General features: G+C 45.5%; 1 protein-coding gene across 1 annotated transcript in view; it reads right to left on the reverse strand.

The window, feature by feature from the left end:
- Nucleotides 1–307: 307 nt before the first annotated feature.
- LOC130282005 (neurotensin receptor type 1-like) overlaps nucleotides 308–27765 on the reverse strand; it is a 113951-nt gene continuing 86493 nt past the window's right edge. The window contains exons 3-4 of the mRNA XM_056529828.1: nucleotides 7317–8255; nucleotides 308–2571 (exon numbers count right to left, since the gene is read on the reverse strand). Coding sequence (XP_056385803.1) covers nucleotides 2111–2571; nucleotides 7317–8220 — 1365 coding nt within the window. The 5' untranslated portion in view covers nucleotides 8221–8255 and the 3' untranslated portion in view covers nucleotides 308–2110. The remainder of the gene's footprint in view (nucleotides 2572–7316; nucleotides 8256–27765) is intronic.

Below are 27765 nucleotides of genomic sequence, written 5' to 3' on the forward strand. Positions count from 1 at the left end.
CACGGTCCAGCAGAGCGAACCTCATTCCACTTCCTGGGGACGGGGACGCCGCAGAGCCGTCGGCGTATCACCGGCCACAGTGATGTCCCACCCCGGCCGATGATAGGCTGAGCCCACTGTCATGTAAGGAGCTCTGGCCGGCTTGGGGGTGGGTTCAACCTATCATCGGCGGGACATCGCTGCGGCCGGTGATACGCCAACGGCTCTGCAGCATCCCCAGGAAGTGGAATGAGGTCAGCACTGCCGGACCGGGAGGCTTGTTCCGGACCAACGGGGGCTCGTAGGAAGGTATGTATGAGTTTATTTTGTTTATTTTTGAGGCCCAGGCAGGGCATATATAAAAGTGTACCACTACAGTTATCCTTTAAGGTCTGATCTGGTCTCTGATAATAATAAATGGAGTCAGAATATATGTACGGGTCTGGGGTCCAAAATTACTTTAACGGTCTTCTTTGGGGTTTTAGTATAACAATTCTGAATATATTTAGTAGGTCTTGTCTGGGGTTTAAGTGTAAGGAATCTGAATATTTTTAAGAGGTCTGGTCTGGGCTCTGATTAATAATTGGAGTCTGAATATATTTACAGGGTCAGGTCTGGTGTCTGGGGTCAGATATTAACGTAGAAGATGTGAATATATTTAGGGAGCCTGATTTCAGGTCTGAAATTTATTTACTGGTTTGGGATCTGATTTAGGTTGCAATATATATATAGGGGTCTGGTCTGGGGTCTTAAATTAATTTAGAGTTCTGGTCTAGGATCTGATAATAATATAGGTATATGCATATATTTTGGGGGCTCTGGGTATGAAATAAATTTAGGGGTTTGGTCTATGGTCTGCATTTAGTATAAAGAATCTGAATACTTTTAGGATGTCTAGTCTGGGCTCTAACATTAATAAAGGGAGTGAATATATTTACAGGGTCTGGTGTCTGGTGTAAATTTAGGGGGTCAGATATTAAGACAGAGGGTATGAATATATTTAGGGAGCCTTTTTTTGGTCTAAAATTTATTTAGTAGTCCGGGATCTGATATTAGTTGGAATATATGTCTGGGGTATTATATTAATAAAAGGGATATAAATATGGAGGCTCTGTCTGGGGTATGAAATTAATTTAGGGATCTTGTCTGGACTCAGAATTTAATGGTGGTGGTGGGGGTGGATATGTTTACAGGATCTGATCTGGGGTCTCAAATCAATATGGGCTCTAGTTTGGGGTCTGAATTTAATATAGGACTTCTGAATATATTTAGGGGAGTCTGAATATAGATACAGTCTGATCTGGGGTCTGAAATTAATGTAGGCATCTGACCTGGGGTCTGATGTCATTATATTGGATCAAAATATATTCATGAGGTGGCTGGAATTAACTGAGTGGTTTGGTCTGGGGTCTGATAATACAGGGTTCTATTCTGACATATGATCTAATTATAGGAGACCTAAATCTAGTTAGGCATGTCCTTTAATATAAGACCCTCTCATTTTTTTACCACAGCGCATGGCTCAAGCATCATCATTTGAAGGTCTCTAAGTAACATCTAAAGGTCAACACGTCCAGAGGCCTAGTGAGGAGAAGAATCTTCCAGTCACGGGGAGGAAAACATCATTATTCAATGAAGTGTCCATAAATGACAATTCCTCTTAAATCTGTTTAGAACACAAAATTGGCATAAGCAACAAAAGGGACACTGGGCCATGACTCACAATGCAGAACACTAGATAGAAAAGGCTACTAATACACAATAGTCCTGAAATTCTTTGAAATGTATTTTTTAGGTCTGAATTGCCTCTTAACATTGCCTGCGCTAATTACGTCTTTTTGTTTGAAGCACAAAGCTCATTTCTAGAGGAGCCTCATATTCCATTTCAATGAAATGACTGTAATTCCACCTTGTGTAATCCTCTTAGCCACAACGCCGTTCATTCTCTATAACGGGTTACGTCTTTGCGGTGCTATTTTACTTATTCTTTCCATGATTACTATGCAATTAAACTCACACAATGAAAATCTGTATTAAAAGGCCATGTCCATCATTTGTTTAATCTGCTCAAGCCTGTATATTACCCATAATGTGTCCTCCAAAAATTTACTCTGTTTCAAAACCAGATGTTTTATGGCACTGAGAAGTCCCCAGCTTCCTTCATTTCAAGGTGCCTGAAGAATAAGAGTTTGGGGTCACCTTTGCGAGTCTGGCCCACACACTCTCCTCGTTCTCCTTCGTTGGAATTTAAGGTCCATGTTGAACGTGTGCTGGGTGCTGACACCAGGGAAGATCCACCAGAACGGGCACAAGAGGCCTGGTAGATTTGATTTGGTCCATCTGCAGATTTTTCCTGCCGTGGAAGACAGGCTCTTAAGGTTTCCTTGCATGCGCTGCGAAAAGATGTTGATGAAATGCAAAACAGAATAGGGTCCAAAGCACTATTGAGGTACCAAAGTGGTAGCGACAGATAGGTCTTCAGTAAGGTGTATACCTTGAGAACGTATGTGTTCCAGTTGTCTATATAGATCTGCATGAGGGAGGATGCGGTGTCAGGAAAATTACACAGGAAAAATGCCACCACCACTGCACCTGTAAAACAAAAACAAAAACTTCTAGTAAATGATATAGTAAAATGTATAGGGGATCATTTACTAAAGTGATCTCAACAGTTTTTCTCAGATTCTGGCACTTTGGGCACCAGAATTTGCAACCAACCCGACCAACTCTCCATTTTACTTAGAAGACCCAAAAAAGGGGCAAGGTTGCTGTGGTCAATATTTGGTTGTTGTGGTCAACGATTGGTTGTTGTGGTCAATGATTGGTTGTTGTGGTCAATCATTTGTTGTTGTGGTCAATGATTGGTTGCTGTGATCAATGATTGGTTGTTGTGGTCAATGATTGGTTGTGGTGGTCAATATTTGGTTGTTGTGGTCAATGATTGGTTGTTGTGGTCAATGATTGGTTGTTGTGGTCAATGATTGGTTGTTGTGGTCAATAATTTGTTGTTGTGGTCAATGATTGGTTGTTGTGATCAATGATTGGTTGTTGTGATCAATGATTGGTTGTTGTGGTCAATTATGGGTTGTTGTGGTCAATGATGGGTTGTTGTGGTCAATGATTGGTTGTTGTTGTCAATGATTGGTTGTTGTGATCAATGATTGGCTGTTGTGGTCAATAATTGGCTGTTGTGGTCAACAATTGGTTGTTGTGGTCAAATGTCCATATAGGAAACTTTTTTTTACGCAATCGTGGACCCCGATGCAGCATTTAAAAAAAAAAAAAAGGAATCTGTGCTTTACATGTTGTTGCAAAAAAAAGACAAATAGTCGGGAAACCATTGTATCCCTTATACACAACAGAAGGATTTTATCTTGATATAACTTTTCATCTAGTCATGTAACTATGTATTTATTTTGATATTTTTAAAGTTTAGCTGGAAAACAGATTGATGTGTACAGCAATAACATCAATGGGTTCCTTGGCAACCTGGTAAATTGAATTTAGAACATGCAGGTAATACATCATTTGATCACTGCACAAGTGGAACAAAATTTCACGTCAATCTCAGACAGGGTTCCATAAAGCTCAGAAGTGGTGTACTGCTGTTTAAAAGGGAGAATTGCCTTAAATGGTCCCTAACCTTTCAATTAACTCTTTCTCCACTTTTACATGCAGGGGATTACATGCAGAGATAGACAGGGGCAGAAAGAGACACACAGAGAAATTACTAAAAGCTCAAGTAAGTGTTATATCTCACCCCAGTGCTGGATTCACAGCTTAGACTGCTCAGCACTGCAATATAATGTCCTCAATACTGCTGCTTCTGAGGGTATGAAAGAGATGTAGTGGAGCAAGATCATAATTGGGACACTTTATATGTTGGCAAAACTTCTTTCACTGTATTGAATAGCTATGCTATGTTTCTTAGTACGTGGGATGAACAACATATACTACTTGAAATGTGTTTTTATCCAAACTCTGTAATGTAACTCTATGGCATGCAGTTTTTTTCCGGTGTACATGTCTGAACAATGTCACATGCAAAGTAGCCCTTCTTTACAAGGAAGAGAACTTGCTCTCTTGTGCCACCTATTGGAGGTTACATTCCATCAAGTCAATGCTCCACCGTTATGAGAGTCTTAAAAAACAAAGTAAGAGTCATCCATCAGTAGACAGCTGTTTCAGGTGTTGTGTCTCTTAGTACACAGTAGGATTCCAGCTCGTCAGCAGAGATGCTCTAACTGTGGGACTAAATGTTTAGAAAAAATCCTTACATTTTTTTGGGATAAATACATGCAGGGGCATAGCGTAGCTATAGAGGGTGCAGAGGTAACAGTCACACTGGGGCCCTGGTGCCTATGGGGCCCCCAAAGCGCATATTTCCCATAAGGGACCAGTATTATTATTGACACATGGGGCCCTGTTGCAGATTTTGCATCGGGGTCCAGAAGCTACAAGTTACACCTCTGAATACAGTGACCTCCCGACCTACGATGGCCCTGACATACGATCATTTCAACATACGATGGCCTCTCAGAGGCCATCGCAAGTTGAAGGCAGCATCAACATACGATGCTTTTGTATGTCTGGGCCATCGCATAAACGGCTATCCGGCAGCACAGACTGCTTCAGCTGCCACCGGAAAGCCGTTTACGGTGCCCCGTGTGGTCCGCTGACGATCACTTTCCTGTCCTCGGGGCTCCGGCGCGTTCTCTTCGGGATCCCCTGCATCGTCAGTGCTCTCCATCGTCATCATCACGTCGCTGCGCACGCCGTCCCGTCATCCAATAGGAACGGCGTGCGTAGCGACGTGATGGCGGCGATGGAGAGCGGCGATGGAGAGCGAGGATGCCGGGGTAGTAGAGGCCTTGCCGGAGTGTCGGGGACATCCCGGGGACGCGGCGACAGCGATGGAAGGCGACATCCAGGGCAGCGGTGACGGTCCGGAGCGGAGGGGACAAGTGAGTACAACTTCCTATACCAGTGTCTTCAACCTGCAGACCGCCAGATGTTGCAAAACTACAACTCCCAGCATGCCCGGACAGCTGTTGGCTGTACGGGCATGCTGGGTGTTGTAGTTTTGCAATATCTGGAGGTCCGCAGGTTGTAGATCACTGTCCTATACTTTACATTGCACAGATCCCTCAACATACAATGGTTTCAACAAACGATGGTCCATTTGGAACGGATTACCATTGTATGTTGAGCGGCCACTGTACATGGGCTGTATACAACAATATAGAGAGAAGGCAGAGCACCCAAAGTCTAGACTCCTGAATACACAGACCTTACAGCCATCACACGGGTCTGAACATGAATAAGGGAACGAAGATTGCAGACCTCAGTGCTACTCAGTGCAACATTTATTTTTTTTGTACTTATCAGCTGCTGTGTGTTCCAGAGGAAGTTCTTTTTTTATTTTTTTTTTATTTCTTTTCAGTCTGACCACAGTGCTCTCTGCTGACACCTCTGTCCATGTCAGGAATTGTCCAGAGCAGGAAAAGTTTGCTATGGAGATTTCCTCCTGCTCTAGACAGTTCCTGACATGGACAGAGGTGTCAGAAGAAAGCGCTGTGGTCAGACTGAAAAGAAATTCAAAAAGAAAAGAACTTTCTCTGTAGCATACAGCAGCTGATAAGTACTGGAAGGATTAAGATTTTTAAATAGAAGAAATGTACAAATTTCTGGCACCAGTTGATTTAAAAAAAAATTGTTTTCCACTGGAGTACCCCTTTAAGAGGTTTTTATTCTTTAAGCTCTGTTAAAATAAATTTTTTAGTTCTAAACATTCATTTGCATACTGTACATTTTAAAAATGACAGCTTGATATTGTATGAAGATACCTGTGAGTGGAAAGTGCTGGGCAGCATTTTGACTATGCACAACTAGTGTTTTTTTATTTTCACCTCCTGATTTAATTTGTATATGAGAAAACTCATATGTATGGAGCAGAAGTTTGATGACTATATGATAGTAAAATTCTGGCACTGTATGACAGTATTTACATTACGTAGTACTGTTATTATAAATATATATATATATATATATATATATATATATATATATATATACATATATATTGGAAACATGCCGTTGTGAGTACGTGCAGCGAATGGGGGGCATTCTAATGGGGTTTTATCTTCATAATAAGGTTCTTGAAGTATTACACTGTCAACAGGGTGAGGTTGTGGTTTTGTTGTAAGCAAATGTGTCTAGGATGGGGGGGAGGGGGGGGGGGGGGCTTTAGCTATATCGTGAGCTTTAGCTATGTCCCCGGGGACTACTATTTGTGAGCCACATTATTAGCACCATCTAACATGAATACAGCCCTGCATCAGGTCCAAGACTGAAGGATGCACTGTTTCTAGATGAAAATAGACTTTTTATTTTAGTCTCAGATAACCCTTTTTGGTAGTCCTGGTGCAGAGTTTATTCAAGGTGTCAGGAGCTTCGACGCCATTGTGATGCCATAATCTTCAAAGTATGATGTAATATAAACTTGTGATAAATCAAAGACAACAAAAATTGTATGTGGATATTTAATTGCTGGACTACTAGCATTTCAGTGATGTTTTTTCCGAATCAACATTAGCATGGAGGACTTTAAAGATCAGTACAAAGTAGTGTAAGCTGCGAACCTAGCACTGGGGTGAGATATAATACTTACTACAAACTTCTGGATCCTCCCTCTATCTTTCTCTGCAACAGTTTCTCTCCAGCCACTCCCCTCTTCTCCCTGAGCTTATCTATATCAGGTTGGATTTAGGTAGTTTTTTCACAGTGAACAATGACTACTATTGATTTATGCAAAGTTTGGTTAAAGGGTTACTCCACCCCTAGACATCTTATCCCCTATCCAAAGGATCCCACAGCTGGGAACCCCCGCGATCTCTCCTGCAGCACCCCTATCATCTTGTGCACGGAGCGAACTTTGCTCTGTGCCTGCAGGGGCCAGAGTATCGTGATGTCACAAGCCCACCCCTCGTGACGTCGCACCCTTCCCCCTCAATGCAAGTCTATGGGAGGGGGCGTGACAGCAGGTATGCCCCCTCTCATAGACTTGCATTAATGAGCCGGGGAATGGCGTCACGATCCTCCGTCCCCTGCATTTCCTGTCATCAGGCAGGAGCAAAGCTCACTCTGTGCACCAGATGATAGGGTGCTGCAGGAGAGATCGCGGGGGGTTCCCAGTGGAGGGACCTCCACAATCAGACATTTTATCCCCTATTCTTTGGATAGGGCATAATATGTCTAGGGGCGAAGTGCCCCTTTAACCTATTCAAGGGTTTAGTGTTTTTTGTTTCTTTCCCCTTCTATTCAATATTGGTTCTTACCCATAAGTTGACGTGCCTTTCTCTCAGAGTAGGGGCGCCTACGAGGCTGATTCATATGTTTTGATGAAAACTGCCAGTGTGTTCTTCTGAGCCCAATTTTTTCCCTCTGCCGGTGGTTCATACTGAAGTGATGGAAAATTAGAATGTGGAAAAACATGATAGAAACCAAGGGCACGACAAAGAACAAGATGCTGCGGGTTTGCATGATGCTCTTGTAAACAATATATGGCTTTGGTTCCAGCATTTCACACACTGTGGAATCAAGGACAACTTCATCCCGAGTGGTGGCAGTGTAGTCCAGGATACACGCTGAAGTCTCACCATAGACAATAGCCACAGGAATAGTGCTAAGGAATGACAAAATCCAGATGAAGGCCAATAAATAAGCCATACAGGATTTCCGAAGTCCAGTGATAGACCACATGGGATGACATATGGCAAAGTATCTCTCGGAAGTAAATGCAATAATGGTCCAGCTGGTGGTCGCACAGTAGACCTGTCTGATCATGAAATACAGTTTACACACTGTGTCACTCAACGCCCAGGGGTAATATTGCCAGAAGTATCTGTATAAAGTCACCGGAATAGTCAGTAGAAGTAGAATATCAGCCAGAGCCAGACTCAAGAGGTAGAAGCGGACAGCGCTCACTCTCATCCTACCATTTCTCATTAAAGTAAGAATAGTTAGCCCATTGGCCAAGATACCAAAAAGGAAGAGGAGGCTGTAAAAGATGGTGGCTGGGATAGCTATATAATGTGGCTCCTGCTTTTGGGCACCAATAAATAGGTGATTCAGAGTGCTCCGAGAGCTGTTGGCGCCAACGCTTTCATTCCACAGAGATCCATTGTCCACGTTGATGTAGCTGAGGCATTCATTGTGGACGGCTGCCTTCGACTGGTTCATTTTGACAGCTGGATCAAGCTGGGAGGTTTTTGAGGCTAAATGACACAATTGAAAAAAATAATTTATACAAGAAGCAAAACAAATCATAATGAAGGATAATTATACATTTCAACTGCTGGGGAATTTCTATATATAAATTGAGGAAGAATGGAGGATGATTAAGCTAAATGACTTCATTATCCTGTAGCACAAAATTCTTGACTAGTTGGATAAATTGACGTAGGATTGAACGTGTTGAAATAATCGTCCATTACAGGAGGAGGAAAATAAATGGTAATTAGGGTACGTAAATCAAAACCATTATAATATACAACAAAATCAACATAAACATGTAAAAACATCTGCCGCCATCATCCATGCTTAGTTGCCACTCCACTGGTCCTAACTATCAGTGCCATAAGTTTTGGCACCAGATAGGCTAACGAAGGCCTAGACCAATGGTCTCCAAACTGTGGACCCCTAGCTGTTGGAAAACTACAACCCCTAGCATGCCTGGACAGCCATTGGCTGAACATTCTGACCCTCCACCATCTCCTGAACGGGGCCCTGGCACTTTCAACAGTATGGAGTGGTAGTGCTGTACTCAGATATCTCCAACGCTTTCATAGATAATGCATAGACGAAGAAGAGGAAAATGTGCCATGTACAGCTCCATACAGCTGAAAGAGCCGTGCTCCATTTTGGAGATCATGGCACTTGTCCCCTTTCCTGTGTGTAGGAATATATGATATTTTTGGGCTGGATAACCTCTTTAATGGTAGTATCATTCAATAACAAAACACGCACAATACATGAAGTTAAAGAGAATCTGACAGCTAGTTCACCGGCACTAAACCCAGGATACAGGGTTATAGTGTGGGTGAAGTGCTGTAACATGAGGGGTCAATTACTTAAATGCGTTGGATTGGTGCAGCATTATAAAAGTAAATGGCTTTATTCCTAATGTGCCCCAGTGCACATTGGAGGCAGAGAGATGGCTGGCTGAGCTACCCTGCCTCATCTATATTCACTCCCCGGGCCGCCCCCGATTTCATTATTAAAATTATTCACTATGATGTCACTAGAACGTTAGAGCCTGCAGGGAGAGGTGAGCATGCTCTTTACCTGTGCCACTGAAGCCTCGCTACACCCTGACTTCCAGGTGTAGGGAGCCAGCAGTGCACGCACTCTGCTCAGAGTGCTCCCCTTCCCCTGCAGGCTCTCACGTCCTAGTGACGTGGAAGTGAAGAATTTGATAAATGAAGCCGGGGGCGGGCCGGGGAGTGCATATACAGTGGGGCAAAAAAAGTATTTAGTCAGCCACCAATTGTGCAAGTTCTCCCACTTGAAAGATGAGAGAGGCCTGTAATTTTCATCATAGGTATAGCTCAAATATGAGAGACATAATGAGAAGAAAAAAAACCATAAAATCACATTTTCTCATTTTTAAAGAATTTATTTTCAAATTATGGTGGAAAATAAGTATTTGGTCAATAACGAAGGTTCATCTCAATCTCAACTTGTTATATACCCTTTGTTGGGTTTTCACACACTGTTGCTGGTATTTTGGCCCATTCCTCTATGAAGATCTCCTCTAGAGCAGTGATGTTTTGGGGCTGTCACTGGGCAACACAGACTTTCACCCCCTTCAAAGGTTTCCTATGGGGTTGAGATCTGGAGACTGGCTAGGCCACTCCAGGACCTTGAAATGCTTCTTACGAAGTGACTCCTTCGTTGCCTGGGTGGTGTGTTTGGCATCATCGTCATGCTGAAAGACCCAGCCACATTTTATCTTCAATGCCCTTGCTGATGGAAGGAGGTTTTCACTCAAAATCTCATGATACATGGCCCCATTCATTCTTTCCTTTACACAGATCAGTCGTCCTGGTTCCTGGTCAGAAAAGCAGCCCCAAAGCATGATGTTTCTACCCCCATGCTTCACAGTAGGTATAGTGTTCTTTGGATGCAACTCAGCATTCTTTCTCCTCCAAACATGACGAGTTGAGTTTTTACCAAAAAGTTCTACTTTGGTTTCATCTGACCATGACATTCTCCCAATTCTCTTCTGGATCATCCAAATGCTCTCTAGCAAACTTCAGACGGGCCCGGACATGTACTGGCTTAAGCAGGGGGACATGTCGAGCACTGCATGATTTGAGTCCCTGGTGGCGCAGTGTGTTACTGATGGTAGCCTTTGTTACTTTTGTCCCAGCTCTCTGTAGGTCCTTCACTAAGTCCCCCCTTGTTGTTCTGGGATTTTTGCTCACTGTTCTTGTGATCATTTTGACACCACGGAGTGAGATCTTGTGTGGAGTCTCGTTTCTAGGGAGATTAGATAATCAGTGCTCTTGTATGTCTTCCATTTTCTAATAATTGCTCCCACAGTCGATTTCTTCACACCAAGCTGCTTGCCTATTGCAGATTCAGTCTTCTCCACCTGGTGCAGGTCTACAACTTTGTTTCTGGTGTCCTTCGACAGCTCTTTGGTCTTGGCCATAGTGGAGTTTGGAGTGTGACTGTTTGAGGTTGAGGACAGGTGTCTTTTATACTGATAACAAGTTCAAACAGGGGCCATTAATAGAGGTAACGAGTGGAGACTCTTAAAGAAGAAGTTACAGGTCTGTGAGAGCCAGAAATCTTGCTTGTTTGTAGGTGACCAAATACTTATTTTCCACCATAATTAGCAAATAAATTCTTAAAAAATCAGACAATGTTATTTCCTGTATTCTTTCCCCCCATTCTGTCTCTAACAGTTGAGGTATACCTATGATGAAAATTACAGGCTTCTCATCTTTTTAAGAGGGAGAACTTGCACAATTGGTGGCTGACTAAATACATTTTTGCTCCACTGTAGATGAGGCAGGGGAATTTGGCCAGCTCAGATACACGCTGGGGGGCATTAGGAATAGAGCTATTTATTATCATAATGCTGCACCAATTCAACGCATTTAGGTAAGCAACCTCTTATTTTACAGCTCTTTGCCTGCACTATATAATCCACTTTAAGCTCAATGGCACTTTACTCTTATTTCTCAGTTGGCTATCTATGACACAATCTCCTAGTAAAAGATATACAAAATCATCAAAATAATCACCCAGAAGTGTGCACAATTCCTCTATGCATAGGCAGCTGAATGATATATTGCACAATGACACGCAGTATAAAAAGTATTATATTACTTCCTGGCAATTAGATCATAAAGCTTCTCTTTCATTGAGAAAGCTGAGTGACGGCCAATTTGTTTACCTTTCCAAGACTCTTGAATGCCAAAACCAGCTAGTTGTGCTACAATTAGGTCGGTTGTAAAGGATCCCAGTGTAATGAGGCAGACCGGCTGCTCAGGAGTCAGAGAAAGCAGAATAATAGCTCATAATATCATCTAGCTTGTCACCAAGCATTCCCCAAGCAAAGCTGATGAATAGCCGAACAAAGAATCTAGTGACTCCTTGATGGCTTAAATTTGATTTATTATAATTATAATTTTTGTTTTATATATAATTCTTCTTTTATTAATATTTGAATATTGAAATTGTATTACTATTAGTATTATTATTATATTGTTATTATTATTATTATTTATTTATTTATTTATTTAGGATTAGAGTTTTTCTGTTTTATACTGGTTTTGCGGAATTTGGAACTCAAATAAAACTACTAAAATCCAGAATTTTATTTGACTTTTATGTGACTGTCACAGTGACTGCAAATGCTACAATAACAAGTGCAGTATTGTGCAATCGACCCTACATGAAGACTAGCGGTGCACAAAAAAAAGCTTCTCTACAAATGAAGAGGATCATCAATTAGATGTGCAGGAAAATTCAGTCTAAAAAGCACTTAAAAGGATGCTCACTGGGATTTTTCTTTTTTTTTAATCAACTGGTGCCAGAAAGTTAAACAATTTGTAAATTACTTCTATTAAAAAAACGTAATCCTTCTAGTACTTACAGTATAAGCTTCTGTATGTGGCACAGGAAGTTCTTTTCTTTTTGAATTTCCTTTCTGTCTGACCACAGTGCTCTCTCCTGACACCTCTGTTCATGTCAGGAACTGTCCATAGTAGAAGCAAATCCCCATAGCAAACTTATCCTGCTCTGGACAGTTCCTGACACGGACAGAGGTGTCAGCAGAGAGCAATTCCTATGAACACAGCAGTCCAGAACCGTTCAGTGTGAGCAGCCAGCGGGTGTGTCCCTTTGTGTGCTCTTCCAGACTTCCAGAAGCAGAAAGCAGCAGGTGTTACATCAGCCTTTCCCAGGAGCGTGGCATGCTTCTCGGGAGAGCCTCCCTGCATGGAGTCTCGGGCCTCCACTTCTCGTTCTTCCAGGCTGGCGGGGAGTAGAGAGAAAACTGTAACAGCCAATGTTCCGGCCGGAGGAAGAAGATCTAGCAGAGTCTGCAGCAATGCAGGCTCTGCTCCTCCGGCAACGGGTGCCAGCCAGAGATCTGGTGGAAAGAAGTGTGGAGTTGTGGGCTGAGAGAGGGCCCAAAGAGCCATGCTCTCACATGGCTGCAAGGTTTGCGGAGTATGACCAGTGCGGCAAGGAGCTGAAGATGGCCAGAGGGGATCTATGGGTGTCTCAGAATCTGGAAAATACGGGGTCCAAAAAGAACCGTCCAGAATTAAAGAAGAGGATCTCAGCGCTGAAAAGCGAAATTGTGAAATTAGAGATGCGGAGGGCAGAGATCGTTGAAGGGAGCGGCCTCTTCCGGGAGAAGCTGATCAACGAGGATCGGTTTGCCACCACAAAATCCCCAGGTAAGGTGGAGGTGGATGATAGGTAGAGTAGTGGCGGTGAAGAAAGTGAGGATGGTGGTGAGGAAGAGGAGAAGGTGGTGGAAAGTGCAGTTGTGGAGGAAGATGCTGTGCCTGTAGCCCATACCACCCAGGACAGCTACATTGAGCCGGCACTTCCACTTACTGATAGTGATGAGGATGATGCGGAGAGTGAGGCTGGGGGATTGCTGAGGGCTATAGTGTTACAGGAGTCCCCAGCCCACCTCCAGAATTTCACTTTTGGAGAAGACCCATGTGAGGATGTGGCAGTTAAACATAAGGCTAAGAAACATAAGATGCAGGAAACTGTGCAGTATGTCTTTGTTCCTTTCCAGCAGTCTGGACCAGCTGCAAAGCTGGTTCAGGCTGTTGGGCCCCCCAGACTGCCAGACCCCGTTTCTGTGGTGGAACGGAGCCAACATGGGGGGTACAGCATGGCATCAGTAAAGGCTGTGGATGCAATAGAAGTGAAGCCCACCCATCCTGCCGGTAGGGAGGGGCAGGTTGGGCTCATGGTGGGCAGCTCTGGCACTACAGGACCGCCCCAGGGTGGCGGGGGGGTGTCCAAGTGCCAGAGGCGAGCTATGCCCCCGTGTGCTCGGGGGCAGTTCCCCGAGTGCTGTGGGCACTACCGGCACTGCAGAACACTCCCGAGTGGTCCTCCGAGTATAGTGTGTTCTGCGGGTACTGCGGGGCACTCCTCTGTGAGGGGGGGGTGTGTCCGGGTGCCGGAATCATCCGCAGAGCCCGTGTGGTCGGGCAAAGCAGGTGCTGGCATTGTGGGAGGAGCTGGGGTGCGCTCGGTGGGGCAGCCTCAGACTCTGATAATAACATCAGCCATGGAGGAGGAGCCATCGGTGTCGACCCCAGCAGCGGGCGCCTAAGCCAGAGAAAAAGATTATTCTGAAGCCAGCAATACTACAACTCCCAGCCAGCCCAGAATCTATTAGTCAGGTCAAGAGTGCAGGGTGTGTGAATGCTGAGTGTAGTAGTGTTGTGGATGAGAGGAGTGTATATGGGAGTGTCAGTGGAGTGAATGTTGGTGTGAGTGTTAGAGGTATGAATGAGAAGTCTGGTGTGGATGAGAGTGGTGGTGTGAATGGTGGTATTAGTGGTTCTGGGTCTGGTCTGGCTGCCCCCCCAGGGGGGTCCCCGTCTCCGTCCGGCCCGGGGGGCCATTTGCAACAGCGCCTCCTGGAGGCTTTACGCAGGGGTGACAGGTCGATCCAGGTAGAGGGAAGGGGGGAGGTCGACCTGTCTTTTTGGATAGAGAGGCACGGTTTGGGGGCTTTCCGAGAGCGGAATGGGGAGGTGGTCTGGTCCCTCCCGACACCCAGGCAGGACAATAACCGTAGGAATGTGGTCCGTCTGATTTGGAGGGGCGAGGATGCGTGTCCACCTCGCGCTAAAGTGGTTGAGCTCCTCCTTCAGATGGAATTCAGGGCGAGTGACATCTTTGCCCTGATTCACCCCTACGGTTCGTCTGAGTTTGACGTCAGTTTTGTTCGGCCAGAGGGTCTTGAATTCTTCTGGTCAAACTACGAAGTGGCGAAGAACGAGCCCGGCTGGCGGGATTTCGCCGTAAAGGCGATTTCCCATCAAAACTCTGTCAAGAAAGGGACCGTTTTGACCCGTAACGAGTCGCTTTCTCGTTATGATATCATGACCTGGCTCGGTCGGTATGGGGATGTGACGGACATGCCCAAGAAAAACTTTGATGAGCACGGGATCTGGTCTGGGGCCTGAACGTTTTCCGTCAAACTCAAGCGTTCAGGCAGTACGGTTGCCCACATTCCGTCAGCCGCCTTCCTTGGACGTGATAGGATTCAGGTCTTCTACCAGGGGCAGCCTAAGGTCTGTCACAGGTGTGGTAGCCCCACCCATTTTAGCACAGCCTGTACTGTGCAGGTCTGCGCTTTGTGTGGTGGGGTGGGTCATCTGGCCGCATCCTGTCGGCAGATCCGGTGCCACCTGTGTGGTGTTCTCGGACACCCTTTTAGCCGTTGTCCTAGCGCCTTCGCCCGTGTGGCGGCTGAGGAGAGCTGTGAAGTTGCCTCAGCTGGGGAGGGTACGGGCAGGGGTGGGGGCACAACAGGGCTAGTGAGGAGGAAAAAGGGCCCCGCCAAACTAAGGCGGGAGGAAAATCGTAAAAGGAGTAGGGAGCTGGAGAGTGCCCAGGTGGCGGGGGTAGCTTCGGCCCCAGCTCCTGAATCTGGCCCTGTAACTGCTGAAGCCCTGGAGGAGAATGTGCTAGATGAGGAGATCAGGAGACTGTGCAAAGAGGATGGCAATATGGCCGACCCTTCTGATTCCTCCCACTATGAAAGTGTGGATGAGGATAGTGGGGAGAGGCCTAAAAAGAAATATAAGGGCAAAAGGAAAGGGAGAAAGAAGAGGTCAGAGTCATCTGTTCCTTGTACTATGGGCCAGGTCCAAAACGGAAGCCTGACTGCCCCCCCTCTGATTGACCTGTCAAACCGGTACCTCGTCCTCGATACCATCTCCTCCCCCTCCTTGGAGGGGGAAGGTGAGGGCGGGGTGCCTAGGAAGAAAGAGCCTCTGGGGGGAACTGGTCCCTGTCCTGTCGGGACACCTTCCTCGGAGGGCAGGGTTCGACCGGGGCCGGATGGAGACGGGAATCAAATGGATCAATCTGAATCCAAAAAAAGGTCTAAGTGTGGTCCTGCCCTCTCGTCTTCTTCAGGGGATGAGGGGGCAAAAAAAAAAGGGAAGCAAAAGTAAAGGGTGTGGCCGTCTAATTTAATCACCCTGTATGGCGACACTCACCCCATTGACGCTGGCATCTATTAATTGTGCCAGCATAAAGTCTGATACAGCTAGATTTGCAGCCTTTGATTTTCTCGGCCGTGTTGAAGCCGACATTTTCTTTTTACAAGAGACTAGGTTGTCAGATCTAGCCTCTCTGGTAAAAGTCAGAAGAGAGTGGAGGCGTGGCCCCTCCCACTTGGTCCTTTTTAACGCTCCTGTTGAATGCCGACAGGTTATTGAATTAGAAATGGGGAGGTGCCTGATCTTAGATGTCTTCATGAAGGGACAGGAGTCGGCAAGTGATCTTTGGAGGGGACTTCAATAATGTCACGAGGTCCCAAGATAGGAGAGGCTCACTTGCGATAGTGTGGCACTGATTAGCATAGCTAGAGAAGGTCGCTTAGAGGATGGCCACATCCGGAACCCCTCGGGCCACACGGGTTTCACCTATCATCAAGGTAGTCGCAGGTCTAGGATAGGTTTTATTTAAAGGAGGAAGCCGTCTCTTCCGCAGTGTCCATGGTTGAGGTGGAGTTCTCCGATCACTGTATGATTTTGTTTTCCCTGAATGTTTCAGAGACCCCTCGGATGGGTAAAGGTTATTGGAAGCTGAATTCGTCCCTCCTTGAGGAAGCGGAGGTAAGACAGTCCTTTGAGAATTTTCTTCAGAGTCAGGTACCTATACTGGATCTTTGTAGTAATAAGCTGGAGTGGTGGGAGATATTCAAGAAGCGGGTTGCGGGGTTCTTCCGCCAGCTCTCGAGTCTCAGGTCCCTGAACAGGTATCGCCTGTATCAGGGTCTGAGGAGGAAACTCAAACTTCTCGTCTCGACTGGAGGTAGCCGAAAGGATATCTCCAGAGTGAAGTCCTTGCTGATGAGGTGTCAGTACGATAGGCACGCATCTTTGGTTTTTGAGAGGAATTACGGGAAGTACCGCTCGCCCGACCCTTTCAGAAACTGCAAGATGTCAGTGAGTAGTAAAGTCATTTCAGGACTGATTGATAGTACAGGATCTCTGAATCGGTTCAGAACAGGGATCTCGGAGGTCGTCAGATCCTTCTACTCGCACCTCTTGGGGAGGAAGGATCTGGATCGGGATGTGATGTCGGGTTTCCTGGCTGAAACCATTCCTGAGCCAGGGGTAGACCCCTCTCTTGGCGTTTTGGCAGAAGAGATCAGGGAAGAGGAAGTGAGACTGGCGATTGAGGGGCTTGCCCCTAAGAAGTTGCCAGGTCCGGATGGCTTAACATCCGAGTGGTACACGACCTTTAAGGAGTCTTTAGCTCCCCTCTTGACTGAGGTATTCAATGAGTGTCTCTCCTCGGGCACTCTGCCGAAGTCAATGAGGAGGTCAGCCCTGATTCTTCTGTCAAAGGGTAAAGATCCCAGCCGTATTAAGAATTGGAGGCCCATAGCTCTTCTCAATACAGACAGGAAGCTTCTGGCCAAGATACTGTTTAATCGGTTGGTGAAGTTTGCACCCCGGCTCCTTTCGGGGGCCCAGCACTGCTCTGTTCCAGGCCGAAGCACCTTAAGTGCTGTCCTTAGTGTCAGGGAGGCAGTGGAGCGGAGTAGTGCAGGTCTCTGGAAGGGGTACTTGCTGTCCTTGGATCAGGCCAAAGCATTTGATCGGGTGAACCACGAGTACCTCTGGTCCGTCCTCCTGAGATATGGCTTACCGAGTACTTTTGTTAATTGGCTTAAGACCTTGTATGCAGACGCAGAGAGTTTCCCGCTGGTGAACGGGTGGTCTGGCCGCTCTTTTGAGGTGGGGTCCGGAGTCCGTCAGGGTTGTCCTTTGAGCCCGCTCCTATATATGTTCGCGATCGATCCCTTCCTTAGGAGGGTGAGTCGCGGACCATTGGCTGGAGTCAGGAGGAGTCTGGCAGAGTCGGCTGTCACCCAGAGAGTGGTGGCGTACGCTGACGATGTCACTATTTTCGTCTCCGAGAGAGAGGAGGTCGATGTGGTGATGTCGGAGGTGGACCGCTACTTGGAGGCATCCGGGTCTAAGATTAACCGGGATAAGTGAGAGAGTCTCTGGCTGGGAGGGGGGGATCCCACGTTTGATCTCCCGGACACCCTTCCAGGGCCCGAAGAATCAGCAAAAGTCTTAGGCATCACATTCGGCCAGGATGATTATCCCACCAAAAACTGGGATGGTAAGCTCCAGGATGCCGCTCAGAAGGTGGACCAGTGGAAGGGTTGGTCTATGACCATCAGGGAAAGGGTACACCTGATCAAATCGTACCTGCTCCCCTTGTTTATCTATCTGGGCAGCGTGTGTATCTTGCCAGAGGCTTACTATACTAGGATCTACAGCCTGTTTTTCCAACTGTTATGGGGGAACAGGATGAACCTAGTCAAGAGGGAGGTTACGTACCGCATGAGGAGACTAGGGGGTTTATCTATGGTAAACTCGGTGGTGTTCTTTACGAACACCTTCTTGAAAGCTAACATCGCTAACCTCTGGAAAGAGAGGGCTCCTCCGTGGGTACTCTCCTGCAGGGAATGGTTTCGGCCTTTCTTCCAGGAATGGGAGAGAGGAGGGCGAGTGAAGGACCTCCGTACGCCCCATAGATATCTTTCGGCTTATGCTACCCCGACTCTGAAGGCGATATGTCAGTGGGGTCTGGGAGTGTGGGAGATCAGGACCCAATCAAGGCAGTTCCTTGACAAACGGGTTCTGTTGACCCACTTCCAGAAGCCACTGGCGCTCAGGGACTGGCTAGGTCGGGATCTGAGGGTGGGGTTGTATCTCTTGAACATGAAAAGGATCCCTCAGAAGTTTTGGGACTTGGCCTGGCGCTGCTTTCAGGGGAAGCTATATGTGAGGGACAATTTGAAGTGTAGGAACTCTGATGATCGGGGATGTCCCCGAGAAGAGTGCGGGGACACGCTGGAAAGCATGGACCACTTACTGCTTCATTGTCCCTTTAATATAGGGGTCTACAACCGGGTGGGTGCTTCCATCGGCTGGAGTCAACTTGCCGGCCTTACCTATCCGGAGTGGGCTTATGGGGCATTTAGGAACCTGGGTGGCTGAGACCGGGGCACTTTATTCTTAGTTAGCTTAATGGTTAGGTACTACACGTGGAACGCACCGTGTTTAGTGTCGACCCAACAGAAAATCCTCTCCGAGGTGGAGGTCTGTAGGAATATCACTGGTGACCTCGGGAAGATCAGGTCTTTGGAGTATGGCAGTCTTGGTACCAGTAGGGCTTCTCTCCTATGGAGAGGGTTTTCTTTTGATGTGCCCTAGGTACTAGATCTTTTAGGTAGAGTACCTTTATTTTGGTTAGGGGCAGTGTTATAGGGATAGTGATAGGGTGAGAGCAGGGTCAGTTTTAAAGGGAACCAATCATCACTTTTTACCCCCTCTAACTATTAAAAACACGTCCTAGAGCATGTAACCATTGTTCCTACCATGTTTCTGTAGTGCATGGCAATGAATGAAAAGCTCCGAAAATCAACTTATAAACTGTCCCGCGCTGTATGTTAATTTCTGTAAGTAGTCACTTGGGCGGTGCTGCGTTTCTATTTAGTCACCGTGGCCAGAGCTGAAATCACGCCCCTCCCGTCCTAAACACGCCTACATGGGCGTGATTAACAGCCCGGCCGCAGTGGAATCGGCCTCGTCTCTCTTGTCAGCTCGTGCAGGGAAAGGAGCGCGTGAGTCTGCAGACTGCTGGAGTGCCGCTGGGTCCTAGTGCCAGCCGGATACATACACTCTCCTGCTGTCAGTGGAGAGATCAGAGCAGAACATCTAGAGATCGGCGAGGGACACATAGGACATATTGTACTTCAATCCTCCTGTCCACCTGTCTTCTTGGGTAGATTACTAAATGTTAGTTAGGTGTATGTATTAAATTATGTTATACACTGAAAAGAGTGGTGGTGGTGGTGGTGGGGGGGGGGATCTGATGATCACTAGTGCTGATAATCAATGAAGGGGGGGGCAGAGATGGAGGGATTAGGGGATTAGTGGGAGTAATAGTTATCCACTGGGGGAGGGGTGGGGGGGGGCAGTTTTATGGATTTATTGTTCCATAAAACTACAATTCCCAGCATGCCCGAAAAGCCAAAGTCATGCATGCTGAGAGTTGTAGTTTTGCAACAGCTGGAGACACACTGGTTGGGAAACACTGGCTTATCTCATTAGGTAGCGTCACTCAGTCAGGGTCACTATGTTATAGAAGTTGCAATACTAAAACTCCCAGCATGCCCGGAAAGCCAAAGCTTGTCCGGGCATGCTGGGAGTTGTAGTTGAGCAACTTCTATAACATAGCGACCCTGACTGAGTGACGCTACCTAATGAGATAAGCCAGTGTTTCCCAACCAGTGTGTCTCCAGCTGTTGCAAAACTACAACTCTCAGCGTGCACGGACAACCTTTGGCTTTCTGGGCATGCTGGGAGTTGTAACTTTGTAGCAAAATGTAGGCATACCTGTTGGAAAACACTGGCATGTTACCCATTGGTTCACAATTAGTGTGCCTCCAGCTGTTGCAAAAGTACAACTCTCTGCATGCACAGACAGACTTTGGCTCTCCGGACATGCTGGGAATTGTAATTATGTTACACCCCCACACTCCCTTTTCAGTGTATAACATAATTTAATACATACACCTAACATTTAGTAATCTACCTAAGAAGACAGGTGGACAGGAGGATTGAAATACAATATGTCCTATGTGTCCCTCGCCGATCTCTAGATGTTATGCTCTCCACTGACAGCAGGAGAGTGTATGTATCCGGCTGGCAGAAGGACCCAGCGGCACTCCAGCAGTCTGCAGGCTCCTTCCTTCTGTAACTGCACGAGCTGACAGGGAAGACGAGGCTGATTCCACTGCGGCCGGGCTGTTAATCACGCCCATGTAGGCGTGTTTAGGACGGGAGGGGCGTGATTTCAGCTCTGGCCTCGGTGACTAAATAGGAACGCAGCACCGCCCAAGTGACTACTTACAGAAATTAACATACAGCGCGGGACATTTTATAAGTTGATTTTCTGAGCTTTTCATTCATTGCCATGCACTACAGAAACATGGTAGGAACAATGGTTACATGCTCTAGGACGTGTTTTTAATAGTTACAGGGGGTAAAAAGTGATGATTGGTTCCCTTTAATGGAGGGATATAATTAGGGAAAATTGTAGGGGGGAGTTAGGGAAAGAGTTTAAAATTATTTTCATGTCTCAGGTCTGCCATCCTTCTCCCTGGTGGTGGGCTAATGCATGTGCACGCTAGCTTTTTGTTTTGATTTAAGCTGATATGGTAAGAAGGGCTTACAGGCGACCAAACTTGGGCCTAAAAAAATAGATGGTTTTGGTTCAGTGTGTATATGTTAGTATGTATAAGTTTTTGTGTAAGTTGGTTGGGAGGAGTGCTAGGTGGGGAGGGTGTATTTGTGGGTGGTGGTGTTTTGCTTTTCTTTTGGGGACCTGACATGGGTCAGTTAGGGACAGGACTTTCTGTATGAACGGTATGGACTCTGACCCATGTGCAGGAGGGGTGGTGTGAGAGAGGGTACAGATTTAGTGTAGGGATTTTGGTAGGGTGTTCTATTGTTTTTGTAGGTTTTCTGTAGTGTATATATTTATTTTTACTTAAATACTATATTATTATGTTCATGTGATTTTGTATGTATATTGTTTATATATTGTTTTTTTATATTATAGCATTACAGTAGTTATGGCAGTCGGAATAGTTATTATGTTGTTACGTGGTTTATTTGGTTTATTTCAGTTTATTTGGTATAGTGTATGTGTCTGTTTTTTTTTTTGTAGCCAGGTAGTGCTAAATTTTATGTTTATATTTTGCTAAGCCAAGTTGTGCTTTTATATTTTATTTTATTTTTTTGTAGCGGTGTGCTTGTTATATTTTTTGTTCTGTTTTCGCGTTGTGTTTCCCGAGTATGGATGGTTTTGAGTTGTAGCCAGGTAGTACTACATTTTATTTTCATATTTTGATAAGCCAAGTTGTGCTTTTTTTATGTTCATTTTTGGTATGTGTGTGAGTGTGTTGTTTGGTTCAGTTAGGTGGGTTGGCATATTTTAGGTTTTTGTAAAGCTGGGCTGGCCGGTTAGGCAGGGTTTTGTTTTTGTGTTTTGGTACCAGTGTATTTCTTAATTACGTTATTGCTTTTTAAGCTTGTTTTGTGTTTTTGTGTAAGTTTTGTACTTTTATAATAAAAAAGAGTGTCAGCAGAGAGCACTGTGGTCAGACAGAAAGGAAATTCTAAAAGAAAATAGCTTCCTGTGGATCATACAGAAGCTTATAAGTACTAGAAGCATTATTTGTAAATTAACCTATATGTGAGCAGCTGTGGAAAATGAGCAGGTCTAGAGACATTTTTTACTGCTAGCAATGTCAATATGGCAATATATACAATATATGGTGTGGCAATGTATGAGCAAAATATACAGTATGTAGTATGTCAATGTATGAGCAATAATGCATTTATGAATTCTAGAGATGAGCGAACTTACAGTAAATTCGATTCGTCACGAACTTCTCGGCTCGGCGGTCGCTGACTTTTCCTGCATAAATTAGTTCAGCCTTCAGGTGCTCCGGTGGGCTGGAATAGGTGGATACAGTCCTAGGAAAGACTCTCCTAGGACTGTATCCACCTTTTCCAGCCCACCGGAGCACCTGAAAGCTGAAATAATTTATGCAGGAAAAGTCAGCGACCGCCGAGCCGAGAAGTTCGTGATGAATTGAATTTACTGTAAGTTCGCTCATCTCTAATGAATTCGTAATTGCTGGTTTCTTTCTGTACGAGCCAGAGAGGCCTGCAATGCTCCCTGAAATAACATGAAACTGATAATAACAATAATAATAAACAAAAAAATACTAATAATTAACTAATGAAATTTAGACATTGCTTGGGAATTATGGTTCAACAGAATCATTTTGAAAAACAAAACAATGAAACTGTCCTGGACAAAAATGATGCTCCCTGAATACCTGTCATTTGAAAAATGCACTAAGGTCAAGCAGCGCTCTGTGCACGGAGGACAAGCAGAAAAAAAAAAAGAGAAAAAAGACAGCAGGGAGCGTCCTTCTTGAGGACCGTTAGGGTATAGTGAGGTAATGATAAAATTAGGCTCCTTAACCTTAGATGTTGCACTCAGAGCACAACACCTACAGTAGTGTTGGGAAAGTCAAAGTTCGGGGCAGCCGCCACAGGGAAGTGCCGGAGATGACGACAGACAGTCTGGTATGTAAATGGAAATAGTAAAAGTACAGAAAAACTTGCTTCCCTAGATGAAGGCGCTTGCTCCAGGAGATGTATTGAACAATTTTATTCTGTTGGAAATGCGTTTTGATGCTGAACTAGGATCTTCATCAGGCAAGATCCTAGTTCAGGATCGAAACGCGTTGCCAACATAATGAAATTGTTCAATACATCTACTGGAGCAAGTGCCTTCATCTAGGAAAGGATGTTTTTCTGTACCTTTCCTATTTTCTGAGGACAAGCAGGGCTCTTTACACTGAGGACAAGCAGGGCTCTGTACACTGAGGACAAGCAGGGCTCTGTACACTAGGACAAGCAGGGCTCTGTACACTAGGACAAGCAGGGCTCTTTACACTGAGGACAAGCAGTGCTCTGTACACTGAGGACAAGCAGGGCTCTGTGCACTGAGGACAAGCAGGGCGCTGTACACTGAGGACAAGCAGGGCTCTGTACACTGAGAGCAAGCAGGGCTTTGTACACTGAGGACAAGCAGGGCTCTGTGCACTGAGGACAAGTAGGGCTCTGTACACTGAGGACAAGCAGGGCTCTGTACACTAGGACAAGCAGGGCTCTTTACACTGAGGACAAGCAGTGCTCTGTACACTAGGACAAGCAGGGCTCTTTACACTGAGGACAAGCAGTGCTCTGTACACTGAGGACAAGCAGGGCTCTGTACACTGAGGACAAGCAGGGCTCTGTGCACTGAGGCACTGTGACATGCCCCTGGCTCACACAGCAGGCTGATTGACAAGTCAGTAGCTTGTACAGAGCCTTGCTTGTGCTGCCCACACTTCCTGTATTTTGTCTCCGCACAGAGACACACAGGCAATAGCTGAGATTCCTATAACTCTTAATGAGACTTCTGCACTTGTCTCCAGATACTGGATCTTTGCCTCTTTCTCATAAGATACTGCCCCATTCTTAGCCATTCTTCATTATTAGTGTTGAGCGGCATAGGCCATATTCGAATTCGCGAATATTCGCGAATATATGGACGAATATTCGTCATATATTCGCGAATATTCGCATATTCGTTATACTCTCGTTTTATTTTCGCGTATGCGAAAATACACGCATGTGAAAATTAGCATATGCGGAAATTCGCATATGCGAACATTAGCATATGTTAATTTTCGCATATGCGAATTTTCGCACGCCAGTCTCACACAGTAGTATTACAGCCTTCTTCACACTACACAAGTCTTAACACCACACAAGCTGGAAGCGGAGAGGGGTGATCACTGTGATGTGTACTGTGAAAAAAAAACAAAAAAAAAAAAAAAACGAATATTCGTAATTACGAATATATAGCGCTATATTCGCGAAATTCGCGAATTCGCGAATATGCGATATTCGCGAATAATATTCGAATTGCGAATATTCGCGAGCAACACTATTCATTATTTTTAGCTATGCGTTTTGGTTCATTATCCTGTTGGGGGACACATGACCTAAGACTGAGACCAAGCCTTCTGACACTGGACAGCACATTTCACTCCAGAATACCCTGTACATTCCATTAAGTCCACTTTGGCTCAAACAGCGAAGGATGGTGCAATTCAAAACTGATGAACCTTGATCTTGGATTTCATCTCTAATGTCTTTAAGTTGTTCTGGGCTCTTTGGTTACCATTTCTGTTCAGTCCATGATTTGCATCAATTCTTCTCTTGCGGCCACATCCAGGGAGGTTGGCTTCAGTCCCGAGGACCTTTAACATCTGAATAATATCTACAGCTGTAGTTACAGGAACATCAAGCAGCTTGGAGATGCCTTTACCTTGAAGATGCCTTTACCTTTAACATACTTGCCGATAATTTTCATACTTACCAATCATTTTCTATTTTAGTCTCCTGAGACAACTCTCTCTTTGGCTTTCTGTGGTCCATGTGCAATGTGGTTCACACCATGATACCAAACAGCACAGTGACTACTTTTCACCCTATAAATAGTCGACTGACTGATAAAAGTTTGGAGACACCTGTGATAATTGCAGGATGCACCTTAGTTTAACTAGTCCTCTTGCCAAATGATTTCCTTTCTTTTCTTGGGTACCATCATTTTTGTCCTGGACAGTTTCATTATGTAGTTTTTCCAAATGATTCTGTTGAACCACAATTCAACAATTTTCTCTACATCGGCATGTGTCAGGTGCTCTGTTTTAGGCCTCTGTAATTGTTATCTGATCCCTGGGGGGGGGAGGAATTTATTATTGTCCAACCAGAAGATAATTGAGATGCACTCACCGGGGGATCGTGTTAAAAACGTTCTCTTTATTGACAATATGCCAACATCACAAACAACTGACATTATCGGCACTTTGTCTGACTACCAGGTGTTCTGTAGCGTCTGGATTGTACCCCGCTGTTTGTGATGTTTGCCAGTTGAAAGTAAAGAGAAAGTTTTAACAAGATCCCCCGGTGAGTACCTCTCAAATATCTTCTGGTTTGATTCTGTTGCAACACTTCTGTTTACGGGATTTAAAGGAGTACTCCGATGCACCAACCAAAACATGCCACAATGTAGCCCATGAACGTACCTTTTAAACGACCCCTCTTTCATCTAAAATGGCCCAGCCGTTATTGTGTTATTGCTGCCCCAAGTTTCCGTTACTTCCGGGTTCTCTTCTTTCCACGCTCTGTAAAAAACTACTTCTCCCAGCATGCCCGCTCCTGATTTCCGCCCAGCTCCTGCCCTCCCCCTATAGCTCCCCTGCTCAGCCCCCTCCCTAAATTATAATATTGCACGCCCCCTCCTCTCCCACTTATTTCCCTATCCCCGCCTCACAGAATACGTCCTACTCACATGGTCGCCGAGCTCCAATGAGAGTTCGGCCTCCGCTGCGAATATATGAATAGATTACTGAGATGGGGAGTGGCCGACTCGGGACTGGGAGGCCGGAAGAGCCCGCAGTGACTCTTGGGAGAGATGAGTCACCAGGCGAAGATGGCGGCGGCGCCTAAGAAGCAGCGGTCGAGCGTCATGGATTGAAGAAAAAGGAGCCAGCTTCCGGTCGGAGAAGAAATGCGGGAGAAGACCAGGAAAAGAGCCATAAGGTAAGTAATTTACAATGTTATATAACTTTGTTTTAGGCTTAGTTTGCCCTTAAAAAAAATGAGCATAGGAGTACTCATTTAAGCACCACGAGGATTCGAGTGCATACTCTGTGTCCATAAGTATGACTGAGCAGTAACAACTGTTCCCACTGCTGCATCTACATTCGGTCTATTGGATCGATTATTGTATTTGGACTATTTTTGTCTTTTTTCACCTAGTCGCCTTTTTTCATACTTGTACAGGTCTCTCAAAGTCATGTTTTTATGCAGTGGTCAGGAATTTACCATGGGCGATGTTTTAGAAAAGGCTAAGGTTTTGACACAAAACAACTCTTTACTCAAGCAAAGCAGCAGGTGTAAAAAAAGAAATGACATACCGAAGCACTTTTTAAAGGTCAATAATGTTTTAAACATTTCTGTTGATTTTAGCCGCCCTGAAAATCTATAGCAATAAGTTGGTATTGTAGAGAAATGTGCAGGTATTTTCTAAATGTAACAGTCAAATAGCAGGTTGGTTAAGCTGAACCTGTATCAAACACATTATTATTATCTGATTTAGAATAAAAAAAAAAAAAGCTCAAATTAGCATAAAAATATTTTTTGTGCACAGTGCAGCAGAATCTCCTTGTAAAAAATAGGAGGCTGCTGCATCAGAATTTCCAAGCTAAAATCCTGAAAGGGGTTATCCAGGAATAGAAAAACAGAGCTAATTTCTTTCAAAAACTGCTCTGTCTCCAGGTTGGGTGTGGTTCTGCAGCTCAGTTCACTTGAAGTGAACGGAACCAAGCTGTAATACCACACCCAACCCGGGAACAGACATGGAGCTGTTTTTGAAAGAAATTAGCTCTGATTTTCTATTCCTGGACAACCCTCGCTCCCTGGTATTTAAGGACCCAGGGTGTACCAAGACACCCACGATTCCCCTGAAGGGATAGGAGTGAGGTGGCAGGGGTGCCGCCCTCCTATCCCTGCTATTGGTCCGACCAATAGCAGATTGTTGGGGGGGGGGGGTTAGAGTTCGGTTCCCCCGTTCTGCCAACCCACAGTAGTCCGGGCAGAACGGGGGAACTGTCCTGTGACCGGCGCCGGAGGTCACTTACTATCAGCGGCAGCGGCGATCGGTGGCAGCACAGCGGACGGTGATGACGTGTGGCTGGCTCCCTGGTGCAGACTGCGAAGCCAGTGAGTTGCCTAGAAATATCTGGGGTTCTACAGTTTGGAGACCACTATATAGCGGTCTCTAAACTGTAGCCCTCCAGATGTTGCAAAACTACAACTCCCAGCATACCCAGACAGCTGTTTGCTGTTTGGGCATGCTGAGATTTGTAGTTTTGATACAGCTGGAGGGCTGCAGTTTGGAGATCACTAAGCAGTGGTCTCTAAACTGTGGCCCTCTAGATCTTGCTAAACTGAAACTCCCTGCATGCCCACACAGCATTTTGCTGACTGGGCATGCTGGGATGTGTAGTTTTGCAACATCTGGAGGTTTACAGTTTGGAGATCACTTTGTGGTGTTTTCTAAACCGTGGCCCTCTAAATCTTGCAAAACTACAACTCCCAGCATGCACGAGTTGTAGTTTTGTACCTCCAGCTGTTGTATAACTACAACTCCCAGCATGCCCTTCAGCGATCAGTACATGCTGGGAGTTTTAGTTTTGCAACAGCTGGAAGCAACCTGGTTGGAAAATACTGAGTTAGATAACAGAACTTAACTGAAGGTTTTCCAACC

The sequence above is a fragment of the Hyla sarda genome, chromosome 7 (genome assembly GCF_029499605.1).
Source record: "Hyla sarda isolate aHylSar1 chromosome 7, aHylSar1.hap1, whole genome shotgun sequence".
NCBI lineage: Eukaryota > Metazoa > Chordata > Amphibia > Anura > Hylidae > Hyla > Hyla sarda.